Source organism: Cetorhinus maximus, chromosome 24 (assembly GCF_964194155.1).
Source record: "Cetorhinus maximus chromosome 24, sCetMax3.hap1.1, whole genome shotgun sequence".
NCBI classification, from domain to species: Eukaryota; Metazoa; Chordata; class Chondrichthyes; order Lamniformes; family Cetorhinidae; genus Cetorhinus; species Cetorhinus maximus.
The window spans coordinates 1048999-1075438 of record NC_135902.1 but is presented as its reverse complement, the minus strand read 5'-3'; the positions used below and the strand labels follow the sequence as shown (position 1 = coordinate 1075438).

The 26440-nt window shown below is 49.8% G+C and overlaps 1 protein-coding gene across 3 annotated transcripts in view; it reads left to right on the top strand.

Moving 5' to 3' along the window:
* The window catches only part of gga3b (golgi associated, gamma adaptin ear containing, ARF binding protein 3b), a 47034-nt gene that overhangs the window by 15950 nt on the left and 4644 nt on the right, over window positions 1–26440 (top strand). Inside the window, exons 2-14 of one of the 3 annotated variants that reach the window (XM_078570636.1) lie at window positions 569–653; window positions 1518–1593; window positions 2106–2204; window positions 3217–3340; window positions 4036–4139; window positions 4699–4779; window positions 7959–8096; window positions 13026–13107; window positions 17603–17719; window positions 19325–19543; window positions 21035–21105; window positions 21470–21834; window positions 22468–22652. In XM_078570636.1, coding sequence (XP_078426762.1) covers window positions 569–653; window positions 1518–1593; window positions 2106–2204; window positions 3217–3340; window positions 4036–4139; window positions 4699–4779; window positions 7959–8096; window positions 13026–13107; window positions 17603–17719; window positions 19325–19543; window positions 21035–21105; window positions 21470–21834; window positions 22468–22652 — 1746 coding nt within the window. Of the gene's footprint in view, window positions 1–568; window positions 654–1517; window positions 1594–2105; window positions 2205–3216; window positions 3341–4035; window positions 4140–4698; window positions 4780–7958; window positions 8097–13025; window positions 13108–17602; window positions 17720–19324; window positions 19544–21034; window positions 21106–21469; window positions 21835–22467; window positions 22653–26440 lie in introns of those variants that run through there. The other 2 variants (XM_078570637.1, XM_078570638.1) reach the window with 2 other exon arrangements.

The window sequence follows — 26440 nt, the reverse complement described above, 5'->3', positions numbered from 1 at the left end:
CATAGCCTTTGCAGCATTCAGTGCCTTCAGCTGTTTCTTGATATCACGTTGAATGACTCGAATAGGCTGAAGACTGGCATCTGTGATGGTGGGGACCTCCGGAGGAGGCAGAGATGGATCATCCACTTGGCACTTCTGGCTGAAGATGCTGCAGCTGTCACTGATCCTGGGCTATGCACTCTCTCAGTTGCCTATCCAGGACAAGCATCACTTCGTTACTGTGGGAAATGTGGGTATTAATCACAACATGTCTGACATACAGGATTGAAGCCTGATGTAAAGGGTGGTTTATTTTGCTTTACTGAAGCAGTGTGAATAGTGTGATGTCTGGTACAAAGACTGAAAATGTTGGAAATATTCAGCAGCTCAGGCAGCATCTGTGGAGGAAGTAGATGGCAATGTTTCTGATATTGAACCTCAAAATCGGGAAGTTTTAAATTTATTCACATGTAAGTGATTATTTCTAGTCAGTTGCCCAGTTCTGGATGGTTAAGGCACTCTCCAGTACCTGTCAGCTGAGCTCAGGTAACTCGGAGTGCAATAATTGATCGCACCTTCTTCCCTACAGATAAAGCCACTAATCCTGCAAATCGACAAGAGGATTGGGAGTACATCATCGGCTTCTGTGACCAGGTCAACAAGGAGCTGGAAGGGTGTGTATACCAGATTTTCAGTGTTGTACTCTATTTGTTTACAATATTTTTGTCCAAACGTTTTTTTTTGCAGGTTAAAAATGATTTGCCACCCTCTAGAATATAGGAGTGACTTAAACTCACGAAAGAACAAAGAAATCTCATGATGTGCAGTCTTGGCAAGAATCAGCTGCAGGAATCTATTCACAGGAACATGTTGCTGCTCAGTTTCTGAGAGAAATATTTGCCTTTACTGGAAGGGCTAGTCTGTGCAGTGTAGCTGATGGTCAGTGCTGGTCAGTGCTGGTGATGGCGAATACAATGTAGCAGGTTTGTCTGTCCATTACCCAAATACTGACACTTAAACAGGTCAGCACCTCCATACTGTTAATGTGCATTAGATAGTTGTTGGAAGGAGTGGGAAACGTGGCCCTGTTCCATCTGACCTGTTAAGACCAGCAGCGTACAGGTACTGAGCAATGTTCCCCCATTGCACTGTCTTGAGATCCCAGCATCAAATTAAATCCACCATTGCAACCACCAATGGAGAGGGTGGGTCCCGGGGCTGACCCCCCCCCCCCCCCCCCCCCCTCCTGCCCCGCCCACCAGTCCCGTCCCAGGGCTGAAACCCCCCGCCCGCCTGTCCCAGGTGGCAACAGAGGAATCTCGGTGTATGTTGCAGGAGCGAGGGATCTCCCTGTCTGCCTGTCTCAGGGCGACGCACTCTATCTGACCTGACTGGACATGTTCCTCGTGTTGGGGGTAGATTTCCAGTATCGTCTCTGGGATGGACTCTCCTTGACTCCGGGGAAGAGTCATGCCCACGTTCTGATAGTAAAAAGGTGGCAGTTTTGTGTTGTTTCAGCCTTTCGTTTCTTTTCCCAGGCCACAGATTGCTGTCAGGCTGCTGGCTCATAAAATCCAGTCTCCTCAGGAGTGGGAGGCGGTGCAAACCCTTACAGTGAGTATCGCATTCTACACCCAGTCTGCACTTCAGTGTTCTGTAATGTTTTCACATTGCGTGTGAGTGAAGGAACAGGGTACTCACTGCTGGGAGCACACTCTCAGTACACTGCTATCATGTAGAGTCTGCGCCACAATTCAGGCCCCCAACTAAAAGGAATGAAAATGGCAGGCCTCAGTTTCACTTCCAGCAGGTCCGATTGCACTGCCATGCAGAAAACAGCCACAGCACCTTGTTTGAGGGAGTACTCTGCTGTGGCTGGATGTCAACATAAGACTGCCCCTATATGGCTAACCGTCGGGTACACACTTCAGCAGGAGCTGTTGTCAAGCCGGTCTCTCGGTTGTGGACCTGAGAAAGGCTCCTTAGAAAGTCAGGAGGTGTTACATTCTCCACGTCCATACCTGAAAACATTGCCACCTTTTATTGTTGTGATGTTGAATCCTGTACAGCAGTTGATATGCAACCTGTATCCTGTGCGGTGATGCTACTATTTGGGTTGAATCTAGGTTTTAGAAGCTTGTATGAAGAACTGTGGGCGGAGATTTCACAATGAAGTAGGAAAATTCCGATTCCTGAATGAATTAATCAAAGTGGTTTCTCCGAAGGTGAGTCTCCCAGCGTCTGTGCGCAGTATTAAGCCTCGAACAAACAGCGAGTAGCAGAGTGTGTCACAGTTTCAGACAAATGGCTGGCACACACTCATCACTAAATACTCGCACCAAGTGGTAAAGCTCTCTGCAAAGACTTGTATTAATTGAAGATTCAATAAGTTACAGCCAGGAAGAGTGTTCTAGAGATTAAATGCATTACCGTTGGGAAAGAAAAGAAAGGCTGTATTGATTAAGGAGAACATTGCAGTGCTGGAGAAAGGGCATGTCCCAGGGGGTCAAGGATAGAATCGATTTGGCTAGAGCTAAGGAACAAAAATGGTGCAATTACATTGATTGGTATAGTCTATAGGCCACCAACTAGTGGGAAGGAACAAATCTGCAAGAGAATTACAGAGAGGTGCAAAAGTTATAGAGTGGTTATAATGGGGGACTTTAATTGTCCGAATATAGACTGGGATAGTAGTACTGTAAAAGGCAGAGAGAGGCAAGAGTTCCTAGAACATGTTCAGGAGAATTTTCTACAGCAGTATTTGTCCAGAGCTAGGAAAGCTGATATCCTCGTGACATCTTCCATCCCCTACCCCTTGAATATAGGAGATTGAGGGCTGATCTAAATAGAGGTGTTTAAAATGTTCAATGGGTTCAGTTGGATAGATACAGAAGAACAATTTCCTTTGGGGAAATCAAAACCAAGGGGGCACAGTCTTAAAATTAGAGCTGGACCATTTAGGGGTGAATTTAGGAAACATATCTTCATACAAAGGGCAGTGGAAATCGGGACTCTCTTCCCCAAAAGGCTGTGGATTCTGGGGCTCAGATGGCGCTTTCAAGATTGATATTGATAAATTTTTGTTGGGTGAGAGTTTTAAGGGTTATGGAGCAAAGGCAGGTGAATCGGGTTAAGGTACAGATCCACCATGATCTAACAGAATGGTGGAACAGGCCTGAGAGGCTGATTAGCCCACCTTTTGTTCCTGGTTTCATTTTAATTTCTTTCTTTTTCCAGTATTTAGGAGACAGAGTATCCGAAAAGGTCAAAGCAAAAGTAATTGAATTGCTGTATAGCTGGACAGTCGCTCTGCCAGAGGAAATCAAAATCAAAGACGCCTACCAGATGTTAAAGAAACAAGGTGTGAAGAGTTTGTCCTGAATCCTGCACCATTCTCCATGTTAGACAATAATCACCAAGTATATGGATTGGGCACTTGGTGAAAGTTTTGGCTGAGGTTTGCTGTGCCAGTCTGTAGGTGTGAAACCAGTAACTTGCTTTCCAGCGTAAGTGTCCCTTTACTCCAGCTTTATACCCAGTGTTGAGGCATCACATGCGACTGTGATTGGGATCCATGGCCAGAGTCAACCCTCTCCTAACTCGCCCAAGTAGCCAGTGTTCATACATGGTCCTTGATGGCACGTCACGTGGGTGGCATCAATACCTGATCTAATTCTTATGCGCTATCTCAGAAGTCACTGGATAACCATCGGACAGGACAACCTTGCTTAAGATTTTCCCTTCCTCAGCCCAGCCCACTGAGACCAGTTACAGCTCAATCATACGCTGCTGTCACCAGTGGAGTCTGCCTCACCTGTTGGTTCTAAAGCAGCAGGTCTGTCAGCATCTGAAAGGAGAGGCCAATGTTTTGGGTGGGCTTTGTGGAGGCAGTCTGAATAAAGGGCCTCCGCCTGAGGGCTTTATCTGTGGGGGTCGGTCTCCCTCTTTACAACGTTGCATTGCTGCAGTATTTTCTGTCTGTGTTGCACTGTTCATTGATAAACTCTGATTGATGAATAGTTTTGTGCAGTCTTATGTCTTGCATTTTTCTTTAAGGTATTTTGCAACATGATCCTCAGATCCCAGTTGATAAGACCCTGATTCCCTCACCCCCAACTCGTCCTATAAACGCAGTATTCGAAGACAATGAAAAATCTAAGGTAGGAATAGATCATCATCCAACTGGTGACCAACTTTATGTCAAATCCCATGTAGTGACATCAACAAAAGGAAAAAGCCCAGAGGGCCTGAGCGAATACCCTCCCGGAGGGCCTGAGCGAATACCCTCCCAGAGGGCCTGAGCGAATACCCTCCCAGAGGGCCTGAGCGAATACCTACCCAGAGGGCCTGAGCGGGTAGCGTCCAGCCAGGACTGAGGGGGTACTGTCTGTACAGATCCAACTGGGATTGAGGGGGTACTGTCCCAGAGGAACTGAGGGGGTACTGTCCCAGAGGAACTGAGGGGGTACTGTCCCAGAGGAACTGAGGGGTTACTGTTCCTACAGATCCCACAGGATGTGAGCCTTGGCTTCTTGACTCCAGCTGTTTGGTGGGTTGAATCAGTTCTATAACATGGAGTGCTCAGTGTTAACAGTGGTCTGTGAATGAAAAACCCTGACTCTGGGAGTGGTTTGCTGCTTGCTGCTATATGCAGTGCTCTTAGATAATAGACTTTAATGTGAATTTAAAAGGAACTTGAGCATTTTTGTTTTATTACAGCTGTTAGCCAGATTACTGAAGAGCAAAAACCCAGAGGACCTACAAGAAGCCAACAAACTCATTAAGAATATGGTGAAAGAGGTAAGGAGGCAGAGAATTTTTCATCCAGTGGGCAGATGAGATGTGGAATATATTACTCAGAAAGGACATTGAAGTTGATGAGACAGAAGAGAGAATTACGTGTGCTGCCAGACAGGAGGGTTAAAGATGAGAAGATGGGGTTGGGGTTGAGACAAGAAAGTTAGTAGTTGGGGTTGGGGGATATAATGAGAATGTGGGTAGATGGGAATAACAATAACTTATACTTATATAGCACCTTTAGTGTTGCAAACCATACTGTGTTGGTTCCTGAGAATGTTATCAAACAAATTTGACACCAAGCCACCATAGAAGAAGATGATTCGTCAGATGAGAAAAAGCTTGGCCAAAGAGGCAGGTTTTAAGGAGTGTCTGAAAGGAGGAAAGTGAGGTAGAGAGGTGGAGCGATTTAGGGAGAGAATTCCGGAACTTTGGACCCAGGCAACTGAAGGCGCTGCCGCCAATGGTGGAATAATTAAATCGGGGGTGCTCAAAGGCCAGAATTAGAGGAGCGCAGATATCTGAAGGAAATTACAGAGATGGGGAGGGGTGAGACCATGGAGGGATTTGAAAATGAGGATGAGAATTTTAACATCAAGGTGTTGTTTAACCAGGAGCCAGTGTAGATCAGCAAGCACAGGTGATCAGGGAATTGGACATGGTGTGATTTGGGACATGGGCAGCAGAGTTTTGGGTGATCTTAAGTTTACGAAGGGTGGATGCTGGGAAACCAATCAGCTGTGTTGGAATGGTCAAGAGGTAATGAAGGCAGGAAGTGTGTTTCAGCAGCAGATGAGCTGAAGTGGGGCAGAGTCAGATTTTTTTCTATTCTTTTATGGGACGTGGGCTTCGCTGGCTAGGCCAGCATTTAGTTCCCAGTCCTAGTTGCCCTTGTTGGTGAGCTGTCTTGAACCGCAGCAGACCATGTGGTGTGGGTACACCCACAGTGCTGTTAGGGAGGAAGTTCCAGGATTTCGACCCAGCGACAGTGAAGGAACGGCGATATATTTCCCAGTCAGGATGGTGAGTGACTTGGAGAGGAAACTTAAGGTGGTGGTGGTGTTCCCATCTATCTGCTGCCCTTGTCCTTCTAGACGGTAGTGGTCGGGGGTTTGGAAGGTGCTGCCTAAGGAACCTTGGTGAATTCCTGCAGTGCATCTTGTGGATGGTACACACTGCTGCCACTGTGCGTCGGTAGTGGAGAGAGTGAATGTTTGTGGATGTGGTGCCAATCAAGCGGGCTGCTTTGTCCTGGATGGTGTCAAGCTTCTTGAGTGTTATGGGAGCTGCACTCATCCAGGCAAGTGGGGAGTATTCCATCACACTCCTGATTTGTGCTTTGTAGATGGTGGATAGGCTTTGGGGAGTCAGGAGGTGAGTTACTCGTCACAGGATTCCTCACCTCTGATCTGCTCTTGTAGCCACAGTATTTATATCGTTAGTCCAGTTCAGTTTCTGGTCAATGGTAACCCCCCGGGATGTTGATAGTTGGGGATTCAGTGATGGTAATGCCATTGAATGTCAAGAGGCAATGGTTAGATTCTCTCTAGTTGGAGATGGTCATTGCCTGGCAGTTGTGTGACGCGAATGTTACTTGCCACTTGTCAGCCCAAGCCTGGATATTGTCCAGGTCTTGCTGCATTTGGACATGGACTGCTTCAATATCTGAGGAGTCGCGAATGGTGCTGAACATTGTACAATCATCAGCGAACATCCCCACTTCTGACCTTATGATGGAAGGAAGGTCATTGATGAAGCAGCTGAAGATGGTTGGGCCGAGGACACTATCCTGAGGAACTCTTGCAGTGATATCCTGAAACTGAGATGATTGACCCCCAACAACCACAACCATCTTCCTTTGTGTTAGGTATGACTCTAACCAGCAGAGAGTTATCCCCGATTCCCATTGACTCCAGTTTTGCTGGGGCTCCTTGATGCCACACTCAGTCAAATGCTGCCTTGATGTCAGGGACAGTCACTCTCACCTCCCCTGTTCCGATGATGGTGATGGGTGGGCTCGTTGATGGAGTGGATATTGGGTCAGAAGCTCATCTCAGTGTTAAACTGGACATCAAGATTGTGAACAGTCTGGTTCAACCACAGTTTCCAGCAATAGGGATGAAATCGATTGCTAAAGAGCAGAGCTTGTGCCATGATCTGAAGATATCGATTTCAATCCTCCCAATATTTAGTTGGAGGTAATTTTAGCTCATCCACTACTGGATGTTGGACAGACAGTCTGGAAATTTGGCAACAGTGAAGGGGTTGAGAGATGATGGTGAGGTAGCACTGGGTGTCGTCAGTGTAAAGGTGGAACTTGATGTGCTTTAAGATAATGTCACTGAGGGACAGCATATAGATGAGAAACAGGAGGGGGCCAAGAATAGACCCTTAAAGGACACCAGAGGTAACGGTGTGGGAACAGGAATAGAAGCCATTGCAAGTGAGTCTCTGGCTGCAATTAGATAGATAAGAATGGAACCAGGAGAGAGCAGCCCCACCCAGCAGGACAACAGTGGAGTGATGTTGGAGGAGGATGGTGTGGTCAACTGTGTCAAAATCTGAAGACAGGTCGAGAAGGATGAGAGGGGGAAAGTTTACCTTAGTCAAAGTCACATCAGATGTCCTTTGTGACTTTGGGGGAAATGATGAGAAGGTGGATAGGTGACATAGAAGGAGTAGCTGTGGTTCAAAGTGGGGAAGAATGTGGGTCAGTACTCTGCATTTAACCCTGTCCTACTCCTGTCCTGGGAGTGTTTGTTGGGGACGGTGTAGAGGGAGCTTTACTCTGTATCTAACCCCATACTGTACCTGTCCTGGGAGTGTTTGATGGGGACAGTGTAGAGGAAGCTTTACTCTGTATCTAACCCCGTGCTGTACCTGTGCTGGGAGTGTTTGATGGGGACAGTGTAGAAGGAGCTTTACTGTGTATCTAACCCCGTGCTGTACCTGCCCTGGGAGTGTTTGATGGGGACGGTGTAGAGGGAGCTTTACTCTTGCCCAATAATGACAAAAATTCATTGTATTATTTGGACAAAATGGATACTGTACAAACATCATGTGATGGCCCTGGGTGATGTTTAGTGTTTGTTTTAAGCAGCATTGCTGAGTGTGTTTACAGTACAGGAGAGTAGAGGCAAGCTCTGAATTCTCAAATCCTTTTGCTCCTGTACCTTTCACAGGATGAAGCCCGAATGCAGAAAATAACAAAGCGTTTGAACACTCTGGAGGAAGTGAACAATAATGTGCGTCTGTTGAATGAAATGTTGGCTCATTACAGCAAGGAGGAGTCAACAGAAGGGGACAAAGAGCTGATGACGGTAATCCTGAACCCTCCCCACCCCAAAATCTACTTGGTGCTTTATTTTTGACGTGCAAGGCTATAGTTTAATATGGAATCCCAATGCTCACCCCACCAGGCACACACTCCTACCCTCTCACTCACACTCAAAAGATATTCTTAGACACACAAACGTGTGCACATGCACGTGCACATGCAGACAGGCGCGCACAAACGCATACAGGCAGGCAGACAGACGGACAGGCACAGACAGACATGCATGCGCAAACCAACACAAACATACACGCGCACACACACGCGCGCAGACCGACACACACACAGACCGACACACACACACACACACACCCCCAACACACACACACACACGCAGACCGAAACACGTATGCAGACCGACACACATGCACGCACATGCAGACCCACACACACGCAGACCGACGCGCAGACCCACACACGCAGACCCACACATACACACACACACACGCGTAGACCCGCACACGCGCAGACCCACACACGCACGCATGCAGACGCACGCATGCAGACGCACACACGCAGACGCACACACGCAGACGCACACACGCAGACGCACACACGCAGACGCACACACGCAGACGCACACACGCAGACGCACACATGCAGACGCACACATGCAGACCGACACACATGCAGACCGACACACATGCGCAGACCCACCGCCCCACCCCCCACACATACACACACACGTGCGCGCAGACCCACCCTCACACACACACACACACACACACCGACACACACGCACGCAGACCGACACACACACACGCGCGCGCGCGCAGACCGACACACATACACACACACACGCAGACTGACACACCTACACACACATGCACACGCAGACCGACACACACAAACACAGACCCACACACACGCAGACCGACAGACCCACACACACAAAAGCAGACCCACACACACAAAAGCAGACCCACACACACACGCAGACCGATACACACATGCAGACACACGCACACAGAACCACGCACGCAGACCCATGCGCGTGCGCACACGCAGACCGACACACACACACACACACACACCCCCAACACACACACACACACGCAGACCGAAACACGTATGCAGACCGACACACATGCACGCACATGCAGACCCACACACACGCAGACCGACGCGCAGACCCACACACGCAGACCCACACATACACACACACACGCGTAGACCCGCACACGCGCAGACCCACACACGCACGCATGCAGACGCACGCATGCAGACGCACACACGCAGACGCACACACGCAGACGCACACACGCAGACGCACACACGCAGACGCACACACGCAGACGCACACATGCAGACCGACACACATGCAGACCGACACACATGCGCAGACCCACCGCCCCACCCCCCACACATACACACACACGTGCGCGCAGACCCACCCTCACACACACACACACCGACACACACGCACGCAGACCGACACACACACACACGCGCGCGCGCGCAGACCGACACACATACACACACACACGCAGACTGACACACCTACACACACATGCACACGCAGACCGACACACACAAACACAGACCCACACACACGCAGACCGACAGACCCACACACACAAAAGCAGACCCACACACACACGCAGACCGATACACACATGCAGACACACGCACGCAGACCCATGCGCGTGCGCACACGCAGACCGACACGCGCACACACATGCAGACCGACACGCATAACCACACACACGCACGCAGAACCACGCACGCACACACGCAGAACCACGCACGCACGCACGCAGAACCACACACGCACGCACGCAGAACCACACACGCATGCACGCAGAACCACACACGCACGCACGCAGAACCACACACGCACGCACGCAGAACCACACACGCACGCACGCAGAACCACACACGCACGCACGCAGAACCACACACGCACGCACGCAGAACCACACACGCACGCACGCAGAACCACGCACGCACGCAGAACCACACACGCACGCACGCAGAACCACACACGCACGCACGCAGGCAGAACCACACACGCACGCACGCAGGCAGAACCACACATGCACGCACGCAGAACCACACACGCACGAATGCAGACCCCCATGCGCGCACGCACACAGACCGACGCGCGCGCGCGCACGCACACACGCAGACCGATGCGTGCAGGCAGATCAACGCGCACACACAGGCAGACTGACACACATGCATGCACGCACACAAACGGACTGGCAGAGACAAACGCTCATTGGTGCTTTGTGTGAATAGCTGTTCCTCACGAGTGGCCTGAAAGAATGAATGTAACAGAAAGGGCAGCTGCAAGTAGGATCATGCTTGCACCCTCCATCCAGGGATACACTCTCCAGTCGGGGTCCATGATCAGAAGCAGGAACCATGGCTGATTTACAATGTTTTCAACTATGAGGTCAATTCTAGCAATTCTGCTGCTGCCCTGGCTAACGTGACCAGACAGCGGAGACTGGGACTTTGATCTTTGTTCTGTGCAGTGAGTTGCTTGTTGCCATTACCATCCCAGACATGTAGATATGATGGGCTAAATGGCCTGTGTGTAAGTTGCTTTGACTCTCTCAGCCTGAGAACTCAGATTATAAAGCTCTTTTTTTTATTCATTCATGGGATGCGGATTTTGCTGACTGGGTCAGCATTTAGTTGCCCTTGAGAAGGTGGGGGTGAGCTGCCTTCTTGAACCACTGCAGTCCATGTGGTGTAGGTACACCCACTGTGCTGTTAGGGAGGAAGTTCCAGGATTTTGACCCAGCGACAGTGAAGGAACGGCGATATATTTCCAAGTCAGGATGGTGAGTGGCTTGGAGGGGAACTTCCAGGTGGTGGTGTTCCTATCTATCTGCTGCCCTTGTCCTTCTAGATGGTAGTGGTCATGGGTTTGGAAGATGCTGTCTAAGGATCCTTGGTGAAATCCTGCAGTGCATCTTGTAGATGGTACACACTGCAGCCACTGTGTGTCGGTGGTGGAGGGAGTGAATGTTTGTGGATGTGGTGTCAATCAAGTGGGGCTGCTTTGTCCTGGATGGTGTCAAGCTTTCCGAGTGTTGTGGGAGCTGCACAATATTCCTGTGACCATGAATCTGTTCAGCTGTTCCTCACATCCCTTGTTCCCACAATATCCTCAATATCCATCCTCATTAAAACCCCGATACAACCACCGGCTCCAACCTTCAGTCCAGCAAGCCCAAAGAGTGCAGTTTTGAGAATATCTGGTCTTTGAGGATAACTGGTCTTGCCAGTCATGGTTGGATTTTGTTGGAGCACATCAATTTCCATTAATCCTCTCCTCTGCCAAACCCACATTCTGATCACCACTCAGGGATCATTTTGAATTCAAAGGTAACCCTGATTTCTTTACTGCACAACCAGCTGTTGTCTTCAACCCCTCTCCCTTGCCCCCTCCACCCTCACCTCCAACAAGTGTGAGCAGCTTCTGGACTTGTTTGTCACTAAGATTGAGACCATAGTTCAGCTGCATCTACTGCATTCCTCCCTTCCATTTGACCACCAGGCCAAGCCTCTCTCCGGGCTCCCCTCCATCCCTCACGTTCCTCTCACTTTCTCGATGCTCCGATCTCATTCCCTCCAAACTGCTGCACACACAACCTCCTTTCCTGACCCACATTAACTGATATTGTGATATTCCCCTCAGGTATGGCTCCCCCTCCCCTTCAGATCTGAGACTCTGATCAAAAGACCCACCTTTGACCCCTCCATCAAACTTCTGCCTCATTAACACCCATCCTTTCCTTTCCAAAATCCTTGAACATCATGTCACTTCCTAAATCTGCTCCTCTCAAGCCAACAAAGGTTGAACACATTAACCTCCTGCAACACCTCTCCACCATCGTCCAGCTATACGCTGACATCATCTGAAAACACAGCAAGTTCTGCATGTACATTGATGGCATGCAGCTCCATTTCACTACCACCACTCTCGATCCCTCCAATGCCTCTATGTTGTCAAACTGTTTATCCAACATCTACTACTGGATGAGCAGAAATTAAACATTGGGAAGGCTAAAACCATTGTCTGCAGCCTCCTCCATTGCCTACAGCTCACTGACTCCATCCCTCTCCCTGGCCACTGTCTGAGGCAGAATCAGACTATCCACAGCCTTGGTGTCATATTCAATCATGAGATGAGCTTCTGATCCTATAATCCTCTCCATCAGCAAGATTGACCAATTCCACCTCCTTAACATGACCCAACCCAACCCTGCTGCAGCTTATCTGTGCTGAAACCCTCAGTCATGTTTTTGTACCTTTAGACTTGACTATTCTAATACACTCCTGGCTGGCTTCCATTAACTTTAGCTGATTTAAAGCTCTACTGCCCATATCCTATCTCGCACCAAATCCTAGTCACCCACCACCCTCTGTCTCAGTCCCAGTCCTGGTCTTGCAATGTCTCCAAATTAATTTGTGGTCCTCCATAATTAAATTGCTTCATGGCCTATTCTATCCTCTATATCCCTGTAACTCCCTCCAGCCCCCCTCAGCTCTCTATTCTATCCTCTATATCCCTGTAACTCCCTCCAGCCCCCCTCAGCTCTCTATTCTTCTGATTCTGGTATTTGATGCATCTCTCGCTGGTTTTGCCCCACCATTAGCAATCATGTCTCAGCTGCTTATGCTTACACCTGGAATTTCCCCCCTAACCCTCCCTCCCTCTCCTCCTTAAAACCTCCTCCTTTAAACAAGGCCTCTGGTCACCCCTCCTAATGTTCCTTTCTTAGGCTCCAGTCTACTTTTGTCTGAATATGTCTCTGTGAAGCAAGTTGGGTTGGTTTTCAATGTTTAAAATATTATATTAATGCATGCTGTTGTACAGAGGGTGCAGTGAGATTCTGTTGAGGAAACTGACATTGGACTCGGTCTCTCGATGAATAACACAAACTCTGCTGCTTTTCAGGAGTTGTACGAGCGTTGTGAGAAGATGAGACGGACATTGTTCAAACTTGCAAGTGAAACCGAGGACAATGACAACAGCTTGGGTAGGTCAGGAAGTTTCCTCCTCAGACTGTAAACAGATGGGGTCAAGCCATCCCATACCACAGCCTAATTTCCCACTCTCCACCACGTAAGGTGTTTACTGTTACTAAAGTTCAGTTCCCCTAGTATATCCTGTACCTCGACCAGACACTGTCCTTCAGTTGACATGTAAATGTCATCAAGCTTCTGCATCATGTGGGGGCATCACAACTGAGCCCAGTTTTATCATCATTTGACGGCTATGCACATTTTACACTAGCGCACCATTGAATAACAAATCTCACCTCTCCCCAGCCCATGCACACGCCCACTCGTACACGCGCGCGCACACTTGCTCTCACGCACAGGCGCACACACCCCCTGGCACATGCACGCAGGCTCACTCTCGCGCACACATGCATGCTTGAGCGCACGCGCGCGCACACACACACCTGCTTGCACGCTCGCATATGTACATAAACTCGCTCTCGTGCACACACGCTCACACGTGCACCCCTGCACGCTTGCACATGCACACTCACTCGCTGTCACATGCACACACACGCTCACACACACATGAACATGTGTGAGCACTCATGTCCATACTCACACCTGTGCACTCCACCCAGGAACATTGAGGCAAATTGCAAAACTCATTCCACTGCTTTGATTGCATCAGCTCATATCGGATCAACCTGGGGCGTTCTTGCCCAGTTACACAATGACTTCACAATCCAACTTTTCGGGAAGCCGGTGGGTTTGTTTGAGGTCTAAGGTTCGTGATCAAAGTAAATTCCGACATTATCAAAGACACAATTTCACGAAGTCTGGATGCAATGTTCAGGAGCTGTCTGCTTGGAGGCCTGAAACTTCATGCTACACGTGACCCAGCAGTGGACGGTCAAAAGGCCAGACTGGCCTATTGAGAGTCGACATGAAACATTTTCCTCCTGTCAATGGCACCAGCAGCCTCCAGCACTTACCCAGGCGGCTGTCATTGGTGTGTGGGCAGAGATAGTAATGGCACCTTCAAAAGAGTGCAAATAAATGTAGGGGGGTGGTGGGATGGGGAAGGATTGGGTGTGAGCAAGTTTTTATACTTCTCCCTATTTCCAGTGCACAGTGGGATTGTAATTAATGCCCAAAGGATAAATACTGAATCAGAAATCAAAATACACAAAAGTCCATCAGTACCTGTTGGAGAAAAGACCAGCTTCTGATTAAGATTCTACAGCTAAAATGTTCATTTACTGACCGACTTGCTGTGTGTTTTCAACCTGTTGGTATTTACAAGTGAGACTAACTTAATTTATTGTTTAGTTCACATTTTGGAATGTTCTGACTTTTTTTTGAAGAATGAAGAGTTTTAAATGTGTTTTAAAACGTGGTGCATCCAGACAGTTTAAAGGGGACTCTGAGATGGCAGGTGCATCCAGACAGTTTAAAGGGGACTCTGAGATGGCAGGTTCATCCAGACAGGTTAAAGGGGACTCTGAGATGGCAGGTTCATCCAGACAGTTTAAAGGGGACTCTGAGATGGCAGGTGCATCCAGACAGGTTAAAGGGGACTCTGAGATGGCAGGTGCATCCAGACAGGTTAAAGGGGACTCTGAGATGGCAGGTGCTTACCATGCCACCTTTGATATTGTTTCCAACAATGACTCCAAAGTCATTAATCTGTCTCTATAGTTGAAAAACACGTAATGCCCATTATATTGAAAAGCCTTTGGTTCCTTTCTGGCTGTGAGCTGGGCGCAGATTGAAGCATCCGGACCTCCTGAAGGTTCCAGAGGCAGTCAGGCTTCTTAAAGGAACATCTTTTACTGAAGCTAAAAGTTAAATACTGTGGTTAGATGTGAGGAAGTGTAGCAAGTTTTTTTCATTATCAACTGATGTGTGAAAGCTGCTTATTGCTTCGTATCTGCCTCGTCTCAGTAAGTATTTGTTTGATTCACCTTGTCTGGGATTAAAGCCACACATCGCACTGATAACAAAAGTAAGAGCCCATGGGATCCAAGGCAGATTGGATCCAGAATTGGCTGAGTGGCAGGAGCAGAGGGTGATGGTCAAGGGGTGTTTTTGTGACTGGATGCCTGTGTCCAGCGGGGTTCCACAGGGTTCGGTGTTGGGTTCCTTGCTGTTTATGGTATATATAAACGATTTAGACTTGAATGTAGCAGGGTTGATCAGTAAGTTCATGGATGACATGAAAATTAGTGGGGTGGTAAATAGTGAGGAGGATAGCCTTAGATTACAGGAGGATGTAGATGGGCTGATCAGTGGCAAATGGAATTTATTCCGAATAAGTGTGAGGTGATGCACTTGGGCAGGACAAACAAGGCACGGGAATACATGATGAATGGTAGGACCCTGGGAAGTACCGAGGGTCAAAGGGACCTTGGTGTGCATGTCCACCAGTCCCTTAAGTTAGTGGGACAGATAGATAAGGTGGTTAAGAAGGCATATGGGATCCTTGCCTTTATTAGCCGAGGCATAGAATATAAGAGCAGGGAGATTATGTTGGAACTGTATAAAATGCTGGTTAGGCCACAGCTAGAGTATTGTGTGCAGTTCTGGAATCCGCATTATAGGAAGGATGTGATTGCACTAGAGAGAGTGCAGAGGAGATTTACCAGGATGTTGCCTGGGCTGGAGAGTTTTAGTTATGAGGAGAGATTGGATAGACTGGGGTTATTTTCCCTGGAGCAGAGGAGATTGAGGGGGGGACATGATTGAGGTGTGTAAAGTTATGAGGGGCATAGATAGGGTAAACAGGAAGGAACTTTTCCCCTTGGTGGAGGGATCAATAACCAGGGGGCATAGATTTAAGGTAAGGGGCAGGAGGTTTAGAGGGGATGTGAGGAAGAATTTTTTCACCCAGAGGGTGGTGGGAATCTGGAACTCTCTGCCTGAAAGGGTGGTAGAGGCAGAAACCCTCATAACATTTAAGAAGTATTTGGATGTGCACTTGCGATGCCCATAGCACACAAGGCTATGGGCCTAGTGCTGGAAAATGGGATTAGAATAGTTAGGTACTTGTTTGACCGGCGCAGACTCGATGGGCCGAAGAGCCTTTTCCTGTGCTGTAGACTCTGACTGTATGAGCAAAAGAGACAAATATCTCGATCCTAAGGGGTAACTATGGTAACACCCATCCAGTTACAGTAGCTACAGGACAGAGTGGGTCAACTCCCAGGAAGGTCAGGCAGTCAGAGGGATCGACAGGGATCGACAGCAGTGAGCTCAGGCAGTGATCCCACAGCTGACTCTGATTCCTAACACTTGGACGCAGATAAATCATGGAGTTTTGAAATTTATGGACAGTAAATTTTCAGTGTTTCAACTTATGACTAGTTACAAAATCTTCAGTCTTAGGCAGCCCCTGATTGGACGCGCTGTCGATCAGTCAGGCCCCTGATTTGGCGCGCTGTCGATCAGTCAGGCCCCTGATTGGGCGCGCTGTCGATCAGTCAGGCCCCTGATTGGGCGCGCTGTCGATCAGTCAGGCCCCTGATTGGGCGCGCTGTCGATCAGCCAGGCCCCTGATTGGGCGCGCTGTCGATCAGCCAGGCCCCTGATTGGGCACGCTGTCGATCAGCCTGGCCCCGATTGGACACGCTGTCGATCAGCCAGGCCCCTGATTGGACACGCTGTCGATCAGCCAGGCCCCTGATTGGACGCACTGTCGATCAGCCAGGCCCCTGATTGGGCGCGCTGTCGATCAGCCAGGCCCCTGATTGGGCGCGCTGTCGATCAGCCAGGCCCCTGATTGGGCGCGCTGTCGATCAGCCAGGCCCCTGATTGGACGCGCTGTCGATCAGCCAGGCCCCTGATTGGACGCGCTGTCGATCAGCCAGGCCCCTGATTGGACGCGCTGTCGATCAGTCAGGCCCCTGATTGGACGCGCTGTCGATCAGTCAGGCCCCTGATTGGACGCGCTGTCGATCAGTCAGGCCCCTGATTGGACGCGCTGTCGATCAGTCAGGCCCCTGATTGGACGTGCTGTCGATCAGCCAGGCCCCTGATTGGACGCGCTGTCGATCAGCCTGGCCCCTGATTGGACGCGCTGTCGATCAGTCAGGCCCCTGATTGGACGCGCTGTCGATCAGTCAGGCCCCTGATTGGACGCGCTGTCGATCAGTCAGGCCCCTGATTGGACGCGCTGTCGATCAGTCAGGCCCCTGATTGGACGTGCTGTCGATCAGCCAGGCCCCTGATTGGACGCGCTGTCGATCAGCCTGGCCCCTGATTGGACGCGCTGTCGATCAGTCAGGCCCCTGATTGGACGCGCTGTCGATCAGTCAGGCCCCTGATTGGACGCGCTGTCGATCAGTCAGGCCCCTGATTGGATGTGCTGTCGATCAGCCAGGCCCCTGATTGGACGCGCTGTCGATCAGCCAGGCCCCTGATTGGACGCGCTGTCGATCAGCCAGGCCCCTGATTGGACGCGCTGTCGATCAGCCTGGCCCCTGATTGGACATGCTGTTGGTCTATAATGGTTTTGCCACTTTATTTCAGGTGAGATTTTACGAGCGAGCGATGACCTTTCACGTGCAATAAACTCCTACAAAAAGATAGTTCAAGGACAGGCTGTAAATGGGGAGCTGGACCTACCTGAACTTCCAAAGCCATCAGGTAACTTGTGTTATGGACAGGGGTGGGGCGGGGGAGGGTTAATTTAAGCAGCACTAATTTCTCCTCTCACCACCCGTCCGTAAACAGAAAGGTGTTTTGATTTGCTTCCCTCTTTATAAGCAGTGGTGTATTTCCCAGCCCTGCGGTTTGGTATGACCCAATTTTCTATTAATAACCCCACAGAAAACTCGACATAGGATGAACTCAGAGGGTTAGTTTATTTGCACACATGCAAAATTCTAAAGGAGGGTCTCAACATTGCCTCCACACTCAGACACTGAAGAGAAGGATAGAGAAAAGAAAGTTTTACAGTACAGAGACCACAGAGAAAATAAATATTGGTTCACATGAGTTCCAGAGTCCAGAATCAAAGTCCAAAGAGATATTCCTTCACAGAGGTTGGTGGGCTGAAAACCAGTGTGGTTTTCCCGTGGCGTTGCCTTCACATGATGAGATAGGCATGCAGAGATGAGTCAGTCTTGTAGGTGATGGTACAGAATTTGCAGCAGAAGCAGTGCAGCTGGGGGCCAGGTATTCCACCTGGACCAGCGCTCCTTGTCTGTGAGGCTGCTGGTTAGATGGCAAGCAGCAGTCTGAGCTTTTCAGTTCAGCAAGGCAATGTTACTTGTCCCACAACCCAGAGGCCCATGTCACATGACTCCAACCTCTCCACCATGTTTGACAAAGGATTGTGTCCATTGTCTGGATTCCAAAGACTTACATGTCTCCACCATTAGGAATGGAAAGGAAGGTTGTGGACCTTTGTCTTAGCAGACGATTCATCTCCTTCTGGCCAGCCTGAGTTGTTAAATGCAGATGGCCTTTGTATAGCTCTGTTTGAAGTTGGACTGTAGAGTCCACAAATGGCCGTTAGTGGCTCCTCAGAGATAATAAGGTGCGAGTTTTCCCAAAACTGCCAAGTAGCTTCTTTAGTTCGGGGGTCACAGACAGACTTAGGTTCAGCCATTTTAAAGGTCTTTGTTCAGTTTTAAAATTTTAGAAATAGCAATGCACATATCTATTTATACTTCATAAAAATACACATTGTGAGGTCTTAGTCCCTGACACTTGTTTAATACCCAGTGAAGCTGATCTGGGGTCTCCTTCCTCACCTTCACCCGCTGCTTTTGGGATGTGCAGACAGCACACGGCACAGCTGATACTGCAGGGGAAGGAAGTACATATAGTGAACTGGCAGAAACCACGGGCACCTTTTTATTATAGTGGGTCCCTTCATCAGGCCATATACTGAATAATGTTCTTTCATTATTCTTGGACAGTAAATAACACTCTCACCTCTGAGTTAAAACATTGTGGGTTCAAGTCCCAGTCCAGAGACATGAGCCCAAAATCCAGGCATTACTCCAGTGCTGTTCCGTGATTGGACAGTCCTGCCTTGGGTCTATCGAGAGGCAGCATTCTATCTGTGCCAGCCCCTTCCCTCCCCGCACACCTGTGAGCTGGGGGAAGGAGTGGGCAGGGGGACTGGCCAATTACCTTTTAAATTATTATTTTAACATTGAACAGATAGAGCAGCATTTTAAAGTTCAGGTGAGCTGTCTGTTGTGCTGGTTTGATAAACTGACCATGTGTTGTGTCTTGCAGTCAGTAGTGGAGCCAGTACCACAGAGACACTGATCGACTTGGCAGGGTTGGATGTCCCATCAGCAAAGGCGAATCCCACTGCAGCACCAGTATTCCCCGTCATCCCTCCTCCTCCACACGTCTCCAATGATCTCGGCACTCGATCAGCCAGCCTGTCAAATCTGATCAAGCACCCTCCCAGTTCGGGTGGATTGCTGGATGTGGAGCTGCTTTCACTGGGTAATGTGCAGTGTCTTGTAGTCCACACATTCCTAGATGTCAGCGGATAGTAATCCTCAGCCTGTTATAGTGCAGGGTCAGTAGCAAGGGTGAGCCTGAGAGCTCAATGATCCTGTTATAATATCATCAGGAGGGTTTGTAAGTGGCAGCGCTGGGGCTGGATTGACTTAAGAAATGCAAAGGAGCTTACACTGTATTGGGAGTCAGATGCAGAGTAAATATCCCTTAACTCTGCCCCCTGCATAAGTCTGACAAATGCCCATTGTGGGGAGTGTAACAGTTTCCATATTGTGCAACTACTGTTGGTACCAGGCCCTCCATACCTGGGGGAACGTGGCGCTCCAGCCTGAAATTCCGGCAAGTTCCTGTCTCCTCTCAGCACTGGCTGGATATCCACCAGTAGCTGAGCTAAGGCTGATTATATTCAGCACAGAGAGCAGACTCCAGCTGTCTGGCCTCAATTTGATCCTCTTTCTCAGAGCTGAAAGACCGACGTCTAACCCATTGCACCAGACCAACACCCCCCCCCCCCCCCCCCCACCACCCCCTGTAATTCCAGGCATTACCCCCCCCTGTAATTCCAGGCATTACCCCCCCCTGTAATTCCAGGCCATCAACCCCCCCCTGTAATTCCAGGCATTACCCCCCCCTGTAATTCCAGGCATGACCCCCCCCTGTAATTCCAGGCATTACCCCCCCCTGTAATTCCAGGCATGACCCCCCCCTGTAATTCCAGGCATTACCCCCCCCTGTAATTCCATACCATCACCCCCCCCCCTGTAATTCCATACCATCACCCCCCCCCCCTGTAATTCCATACCATCACCCCCCCCCCTGTAATTCCATACCATCACCCCCCCCCCCTGTAATTCCATACCATCACCCCCCCCCCCTGTAATTCCAGGCCATCACACCCCCCTCCACCCCCCCGTGTAATTCGATGCCAGTTTCTGCCCAAGCCAGGCAGCCTGAGACTGGATGAACCCCGGTGGTACTATGGTCATCAGTCTGAGATGCTGCATTGAGCCCAGAGTCCAGTGAGTGACCGAGGGCCAGGCCCGATCGTCACCCAGTGACTGTGAGCTTCATCAGGTCAGACCAGGCCTTAGTCGGGCCCTGTATCCTGCATTGACTGTGGGGCACATTGGAGAATCACAGCAACTCCAGCCTGGCCAGGAATGGGTCTGTCGCTCCGGGAAGGGGAACGGGAACGTTGCTCCGGGAAGGGGAACGGGAACGTTGCTCCGGGAAGGGGAACGGGAACGTTGCTCCGGGAAGGGGAACGGGAACGTTGCTCCGGGAAGGGGAACGGGGCCGACGCTCCGGGAATGGGAACGTTGCTCCGGGATCGGGTGCAGGCCTCTCGCTTGGGGCGGGAGTTGGGAATAGTGTGCGGGTTGGGGTTTGGATGTTGTAATGTTTGAAGTGAATTCCACATTGAGCAGCGTCTGTGTTCAGGCCTCAGAATTAATCGTGTTTGTTCCTGTTCAGGACTGAATGATCCTCCATTGAGCTCCGAGATTGACAAAGACTCCAGAGGATCTCTGTGGAACAGTTTTCAGGTACAACAACTTGCTCTGCAAGACCCTCCCTAATTCCCCCCTCTCCCTCCCCCTCCTATCCCTAATCCCCCAATTCCCCCTCCTCTCCATGATTCCCCCTTTCCTACCTCTCCCAATGCACACCCTTCTCCTCGATTCCCCCTCTCCCTGACCCCACCCCTACTGTCCTCAGACTCTCCTCTTGCAGTCATGTTCCATCCCCCGCCCCCACCCCCAGCCAAACCTCCCTTCCCCACTCTCCCCATTCTTTGACTCTGGGATGTCCTGGCTACATTCGCCCCCCTCCCCTGCCCCCCAGGCCTGGTGTGAAACGCTGACTAATGTTTTGTTGCTGTGTCTCCATTAACCGGGTTTTCTGTTCCAGGCTGAAACCGCTGCTCTTAACCCCTTCGCTGGGCCACCAGCTGCTGATGGGCAGGTTTCCTCGATGACTCCTCTGTTGCAGTCGGTCCCTTGGACATTAAACCAGCCCTCAGCTCAGTCTCTCCTGTCATTCCCAGGGCTTTCCCTGACTCCACACACACCAACCATTCCTCTGCTAATGAATGCAGCCTCCACCATTTCCAGCTTGCCTCAGTCTAACTCAGCCTCCATGGTCCAGCCGCCTCTCCTTGGCTCCAGGATTCCAGGTGCTCCAGTCCATTCCAATTCCTGCACCCAGCCGGCACTCAGCAGCAGCATGTGTGAGCTGGATGTGCTTGGTCAGAAGGTTCTAGAAGAGGTCAAAGGGTACGTCAGTGTTCACTGCAGTGGGGCAGTGTTTATTGTAGAAGGGGAAGGGGACGAGTGGTGAGAAAGTAAGTGGGGGAATGGAGGGGTGGGGGAGAATGGGGAGGGGGGTTGAGGGGGTGGGGGGAAATGGGGAGGGGGGGTTGAGGGGGTGGAGGGAAATGGGGAGGGGGGTTGAGGAGTGGGGGTGAATGGGGAGGGGGTTTGAGGAGTGGGGGTGAATGGGGAGGGGGTTTGAGGGGCGGGGTGAATGGGGAGGGGGTGAATGGGGAGGGGGTTGAGGGGCGGGGGTTGAGGGGCGGGGTGAATGGGGAGGGGGTGAATGGGGAGGGGGTTGAGGGGCGGGGTGAATGGGCAGGGGGTGAATGGGGAGGGGGTTGAGGAGCCGGGTGAATAGGGAGGGGTTTGAGGGGCGAGGTGAATGGGGAGGGGGTGAATGGGGAGGGGGTTGGATGGTGAAGGTGTGAGACTCGGGGGAGCCAGGGTTTCTTTAAATGCTCCTGACCACATTTTCCTTGGTTATCCGGCCTGGATAAGGTGGTATTTTGGGAAGATAATCCAGGTAAAGGCTGGAATGTGAGTTGAACATAACTGTTAAAAATTAAATAACCCTGTTTTTATTTCTGACCCTAGTGCTTCTGGTGTGATGGGCATTGTCTCTGGGTTACCAGCGGGCAGTGGATACAGTACCCCCTCTGCAGCACCCGGCAGCCCCCTATTCCGCTCACTCTCCCCTCAGCCATCCAGTCCCCTTCGAAGTGTTATTCCAGACATGTCGCTTAGCAATGTGACAGTTCCTCTGGAAACGATTAAACCAAGTGAGTATCTTCAGCCTCTGTGTATGACGGGCTGGCTATTGGACAAATTGGACAATGTTCCCTCAATCTTCTGTGTAATGAACAGGTTAGAAAACCAGAGATCCCCTCTCTCCCGCACTCACTTCTCCTCCAATCACAGATCCCCTCTCTCCCGCACTCACTTCTCCTCCAATCACAGATCCCCTCTCTCCCGCACTCACTTCTCCTCCAATCACAGATCCCCTCTCTCCCGCACTCACTTCTCCTCCAATCACAGATCCCCTCTCTCCCACACTCACTTCTCCTCCAATCACAGATCCCCTCTCTCCCACACTCACTTCTCCTCCAATCACAGATCCCCTCTCTCCCACACTCACTTCTCCTCCAATCACAGATCCCCTCCCACCCGCACTCACTTCTCCTCCAATCACAGATCCCCTCCCTCCCGCACTCACTTCTCCTCCAATCACAGATCCCCTCCCTCCCGCACTCTCTGCTCCTCCAATCACAGATCCCCTCCCTCCCGCACTCTCTGCTCCTCCAATCACAGATCCCCTCCCTCCCGCACTCTCTGCTCCTCCAATCACAGATCCCCTCTCTCCCGCACTCGCTGCTCCTCCAATCACAGATCCCCTCTCTCCCGCACTCTCTGCTCCTCCAATTAAACGTTTTGTTTGTGTGAAACTTATAAGAAATGAAAAACTTTCTCTTTCAGGCAACCACTGTCCCCGTCAAGCACTCCCAGGGCAGGTACAGCACGGGGTTAGATACAGAGTAAAGCTCCCTCTACACTGTCCCCATCAAACACTCCCAGGACAGGTACAGCACGTGGTTAGATACAGAGTAAAGCTCCCTCTACCCTGTCCCCATCAAACACTCCCAGGACAGGTACAGCACGGGGTTAGATACAGAGTAAAGCTCCCTCTACCCTGTCCCCATCAAACACTCCCAGGACAGGTACAGCATGGGGTTAGATACAGAGTAAAGCTCCCTCTACCCTGTCCCCATCAAACACTCCCAGGACAGGTACAGCACAGGGTTAGATACAGAGTAAAGCTCCCTCACACTGTCCCCATCAAACACTCCCAGGACAGGTACAGCATGGGGTTAGATACAGAGTAAAGCTCCCTCTACACTGTCCCCATCAAACACTCCCAGGACAGGTACAGCACGGGGTTAGATACAGAGTAAAGCTCCCTCTACACTGTCCCCATCAAACACTCCCAGGGCAGGTACAGCACGGGGTTAGATACAGAGTAAAGCTCCCTCTACACTGTCCCCATCAAACACTCCCAGGACAGGGACAGCACGGGGTTAGATACAGAGTAAAGCTCATTCTATACTTACATGGGAACAGGAGTAGGGCATTCAGCCCATTGAGCCTGCTCCACCATTCAGTTTGATCATGGTTGATGATACCCCTCAATGCCACTTTCCTGCACTATCTCCATATCCCTTTGATGTCATTCGTCTCCAGAAATCTATCAATTTCTGTCTGGAACATGCTCAATGATTGAGCTTCCACAGCCCTCTGGGGTAGAGAATTCCAAAGATTCACTATCCTCTGAGTGAAGAAATTCCTCCTCATCTCAGTCTTAAACAGCCGACGCCTTATCCTGAGACACTGTCCCCTGGTTCTAGACTCACCAGCCAGGGGGAAACATCTAAATCCACCCTGTCTTGCCCTGTAAGAATTTTATAAGTTTCAATGAGGTCACCCCTCATTCTTTGAAACTCTAGGGAATACAGATCCAGTCCCCCTAATCCCTCCTCGTAAAACAATCCCGCCTTCCCAGGGATTAATCTGGTGAACCTCCATTGCACTCCCTCTATGGCAAGTATATCCTTCCTTAGATAAGTAGACCAAAACTGTGTACAGTACTCCAGGTGCAGTCTCCCCAAGGCTCTATACAACTGCAGCAAGACATCTTTACTCCTGTACTTAAATCCTCTTGCAATGAAGGCCAACATACCATTTACCTTCCTAATTGCTTGCTGCACCTGCATGCTGGCTTTCAGTGACTCAGGAACAAGGATACCCAGGTTCCTTTGGACACCCGCATTTTCCAACCTCTCTCCATTTAAGAAATATTCTGCTTTTCGGTTTTTGCTGCCAAAGTGAATAACTTCACACTTGCTCACGTTATATTCCATCTGCCATGTTCCATCCCATTCACTTAGTTTCCCATCACAATAGCTCAGCAGCAAACCCAGAGTAATCCCTACTGTAAATGTGAGAGATTTACTCTCAAAATCCATCCTGTGGCCTCTGAATGAAAAGACATAGGGATGCTTATTGGGACAGGTTAGTGATATGAACCCTTGTGTTACAACCATAAACCAAAATAGCCACATTTACCGAATGACCCCCAAATGAAGAAATTACCAGCAAGATTCCACTTCTTGTAGTTTTTACTTTAACACAAATCAGAACCAGTGCAAATTACACATGAATTAACAATTAAACAATACTTCAAATAAAAAGTACAACAATGATAAGTTTAGCTCAATCACCAGTACCCACATCACTCCCCACACAAATGTGGCACCTTGTGTACTCTCACAGCCTTTCCAACTCGGTCTCTGATATGTCGGTATCCCCACTTTCCCATTTTGGTCCTTTATTTGTGTTCACCAGCAGCCGTGTTCCATCCGAAGTCCCTGGATCCTTTTAATGCCAACTAGGTGCACATATACGAACCCTCTCTCATGGGTCATGTCAGTCCTGCTGGTGTAGCTTTCCAGAGTTCCTATTCAACCGATCAATCGATATTACACAGTTCACAATCTGATCCTCTAATACAAACTCTCAGCTCTTTCACAGGCGTGATCTATTCACACTGCTGTTAGGATTTGGTCTCCTTTAGCTCAGTCATACATCACTTACACGAGTTCTTCTGGAACTCTATTTTTCTTATCATTAAACAGAAAACTGAACTTTTTGTAGAGAGCTTGGCTCTCTAAACACACCAGGAGTTTGATAACTCTGTCCCGCTGCAGCACTTCTTTGTGTCTGCGCCTGTGTGCTGATTGCCGTCTGCCTCCAGTTCTCCTTTGTGTCTGCCAGCCACATAGCTTCAGGTCTTAACTTTCTTCCTGTTGGTACTGCTTGGGTTGACTGGTGATGTAGTCCAGTATTTCTTATTATCCAAGAAAATTACAGTTGATTCTTTAACAATTGATGCAAATGCTTAGAAGTCCTTTCAAACATTCTTTAAAACAATTACAGATTCCACAGGCATTTTAAAGAAATTACAAGTTTTCCTTACTGTCCTGTGTCCGGGTTAAAGGTTGCCATATTTGTCACTTGCATTAAGACTGCCCATTCCCTGTAGCCAGGCCCCTTACAGAAGGAGAATGATCTTTACCTTTGAGTTGATCATTTTTCTCTACTTCCTCTTTGCCTAACTTGGTCTATACAGAATTAGTCTCAGCCCAGGGCCTTTAACTCCAGCATTCCTCAGGAAAGAGGGATGTGCAGGCAGCGTTTCTGCTCCTGACCATTATCCAGGGTTCCCTGCCTGGCAGAATCAAGCTTGGCTATGATGCCTTCTGTGGTTGAACAGTCTGCCAATATTTACAATGCTCATGTTAACAGGTGGCAAGGTATGAGAGGGTGAGGGGCTCCTATGTGACTGACAGTTTCAAGGTTGGGGGGCAATAATGAAAAGAAACTGTTTCCAGTGGCAGAAGGGGTAGTAACCAGAAGGACACAGATTGAGAGGATACATGAGGAAACATTTTTACACTGAGTTGTTGTGATCTGGAAGGCGCTGCCTGAAAGGGCGGTGGTTGCAGATTCAATGGGA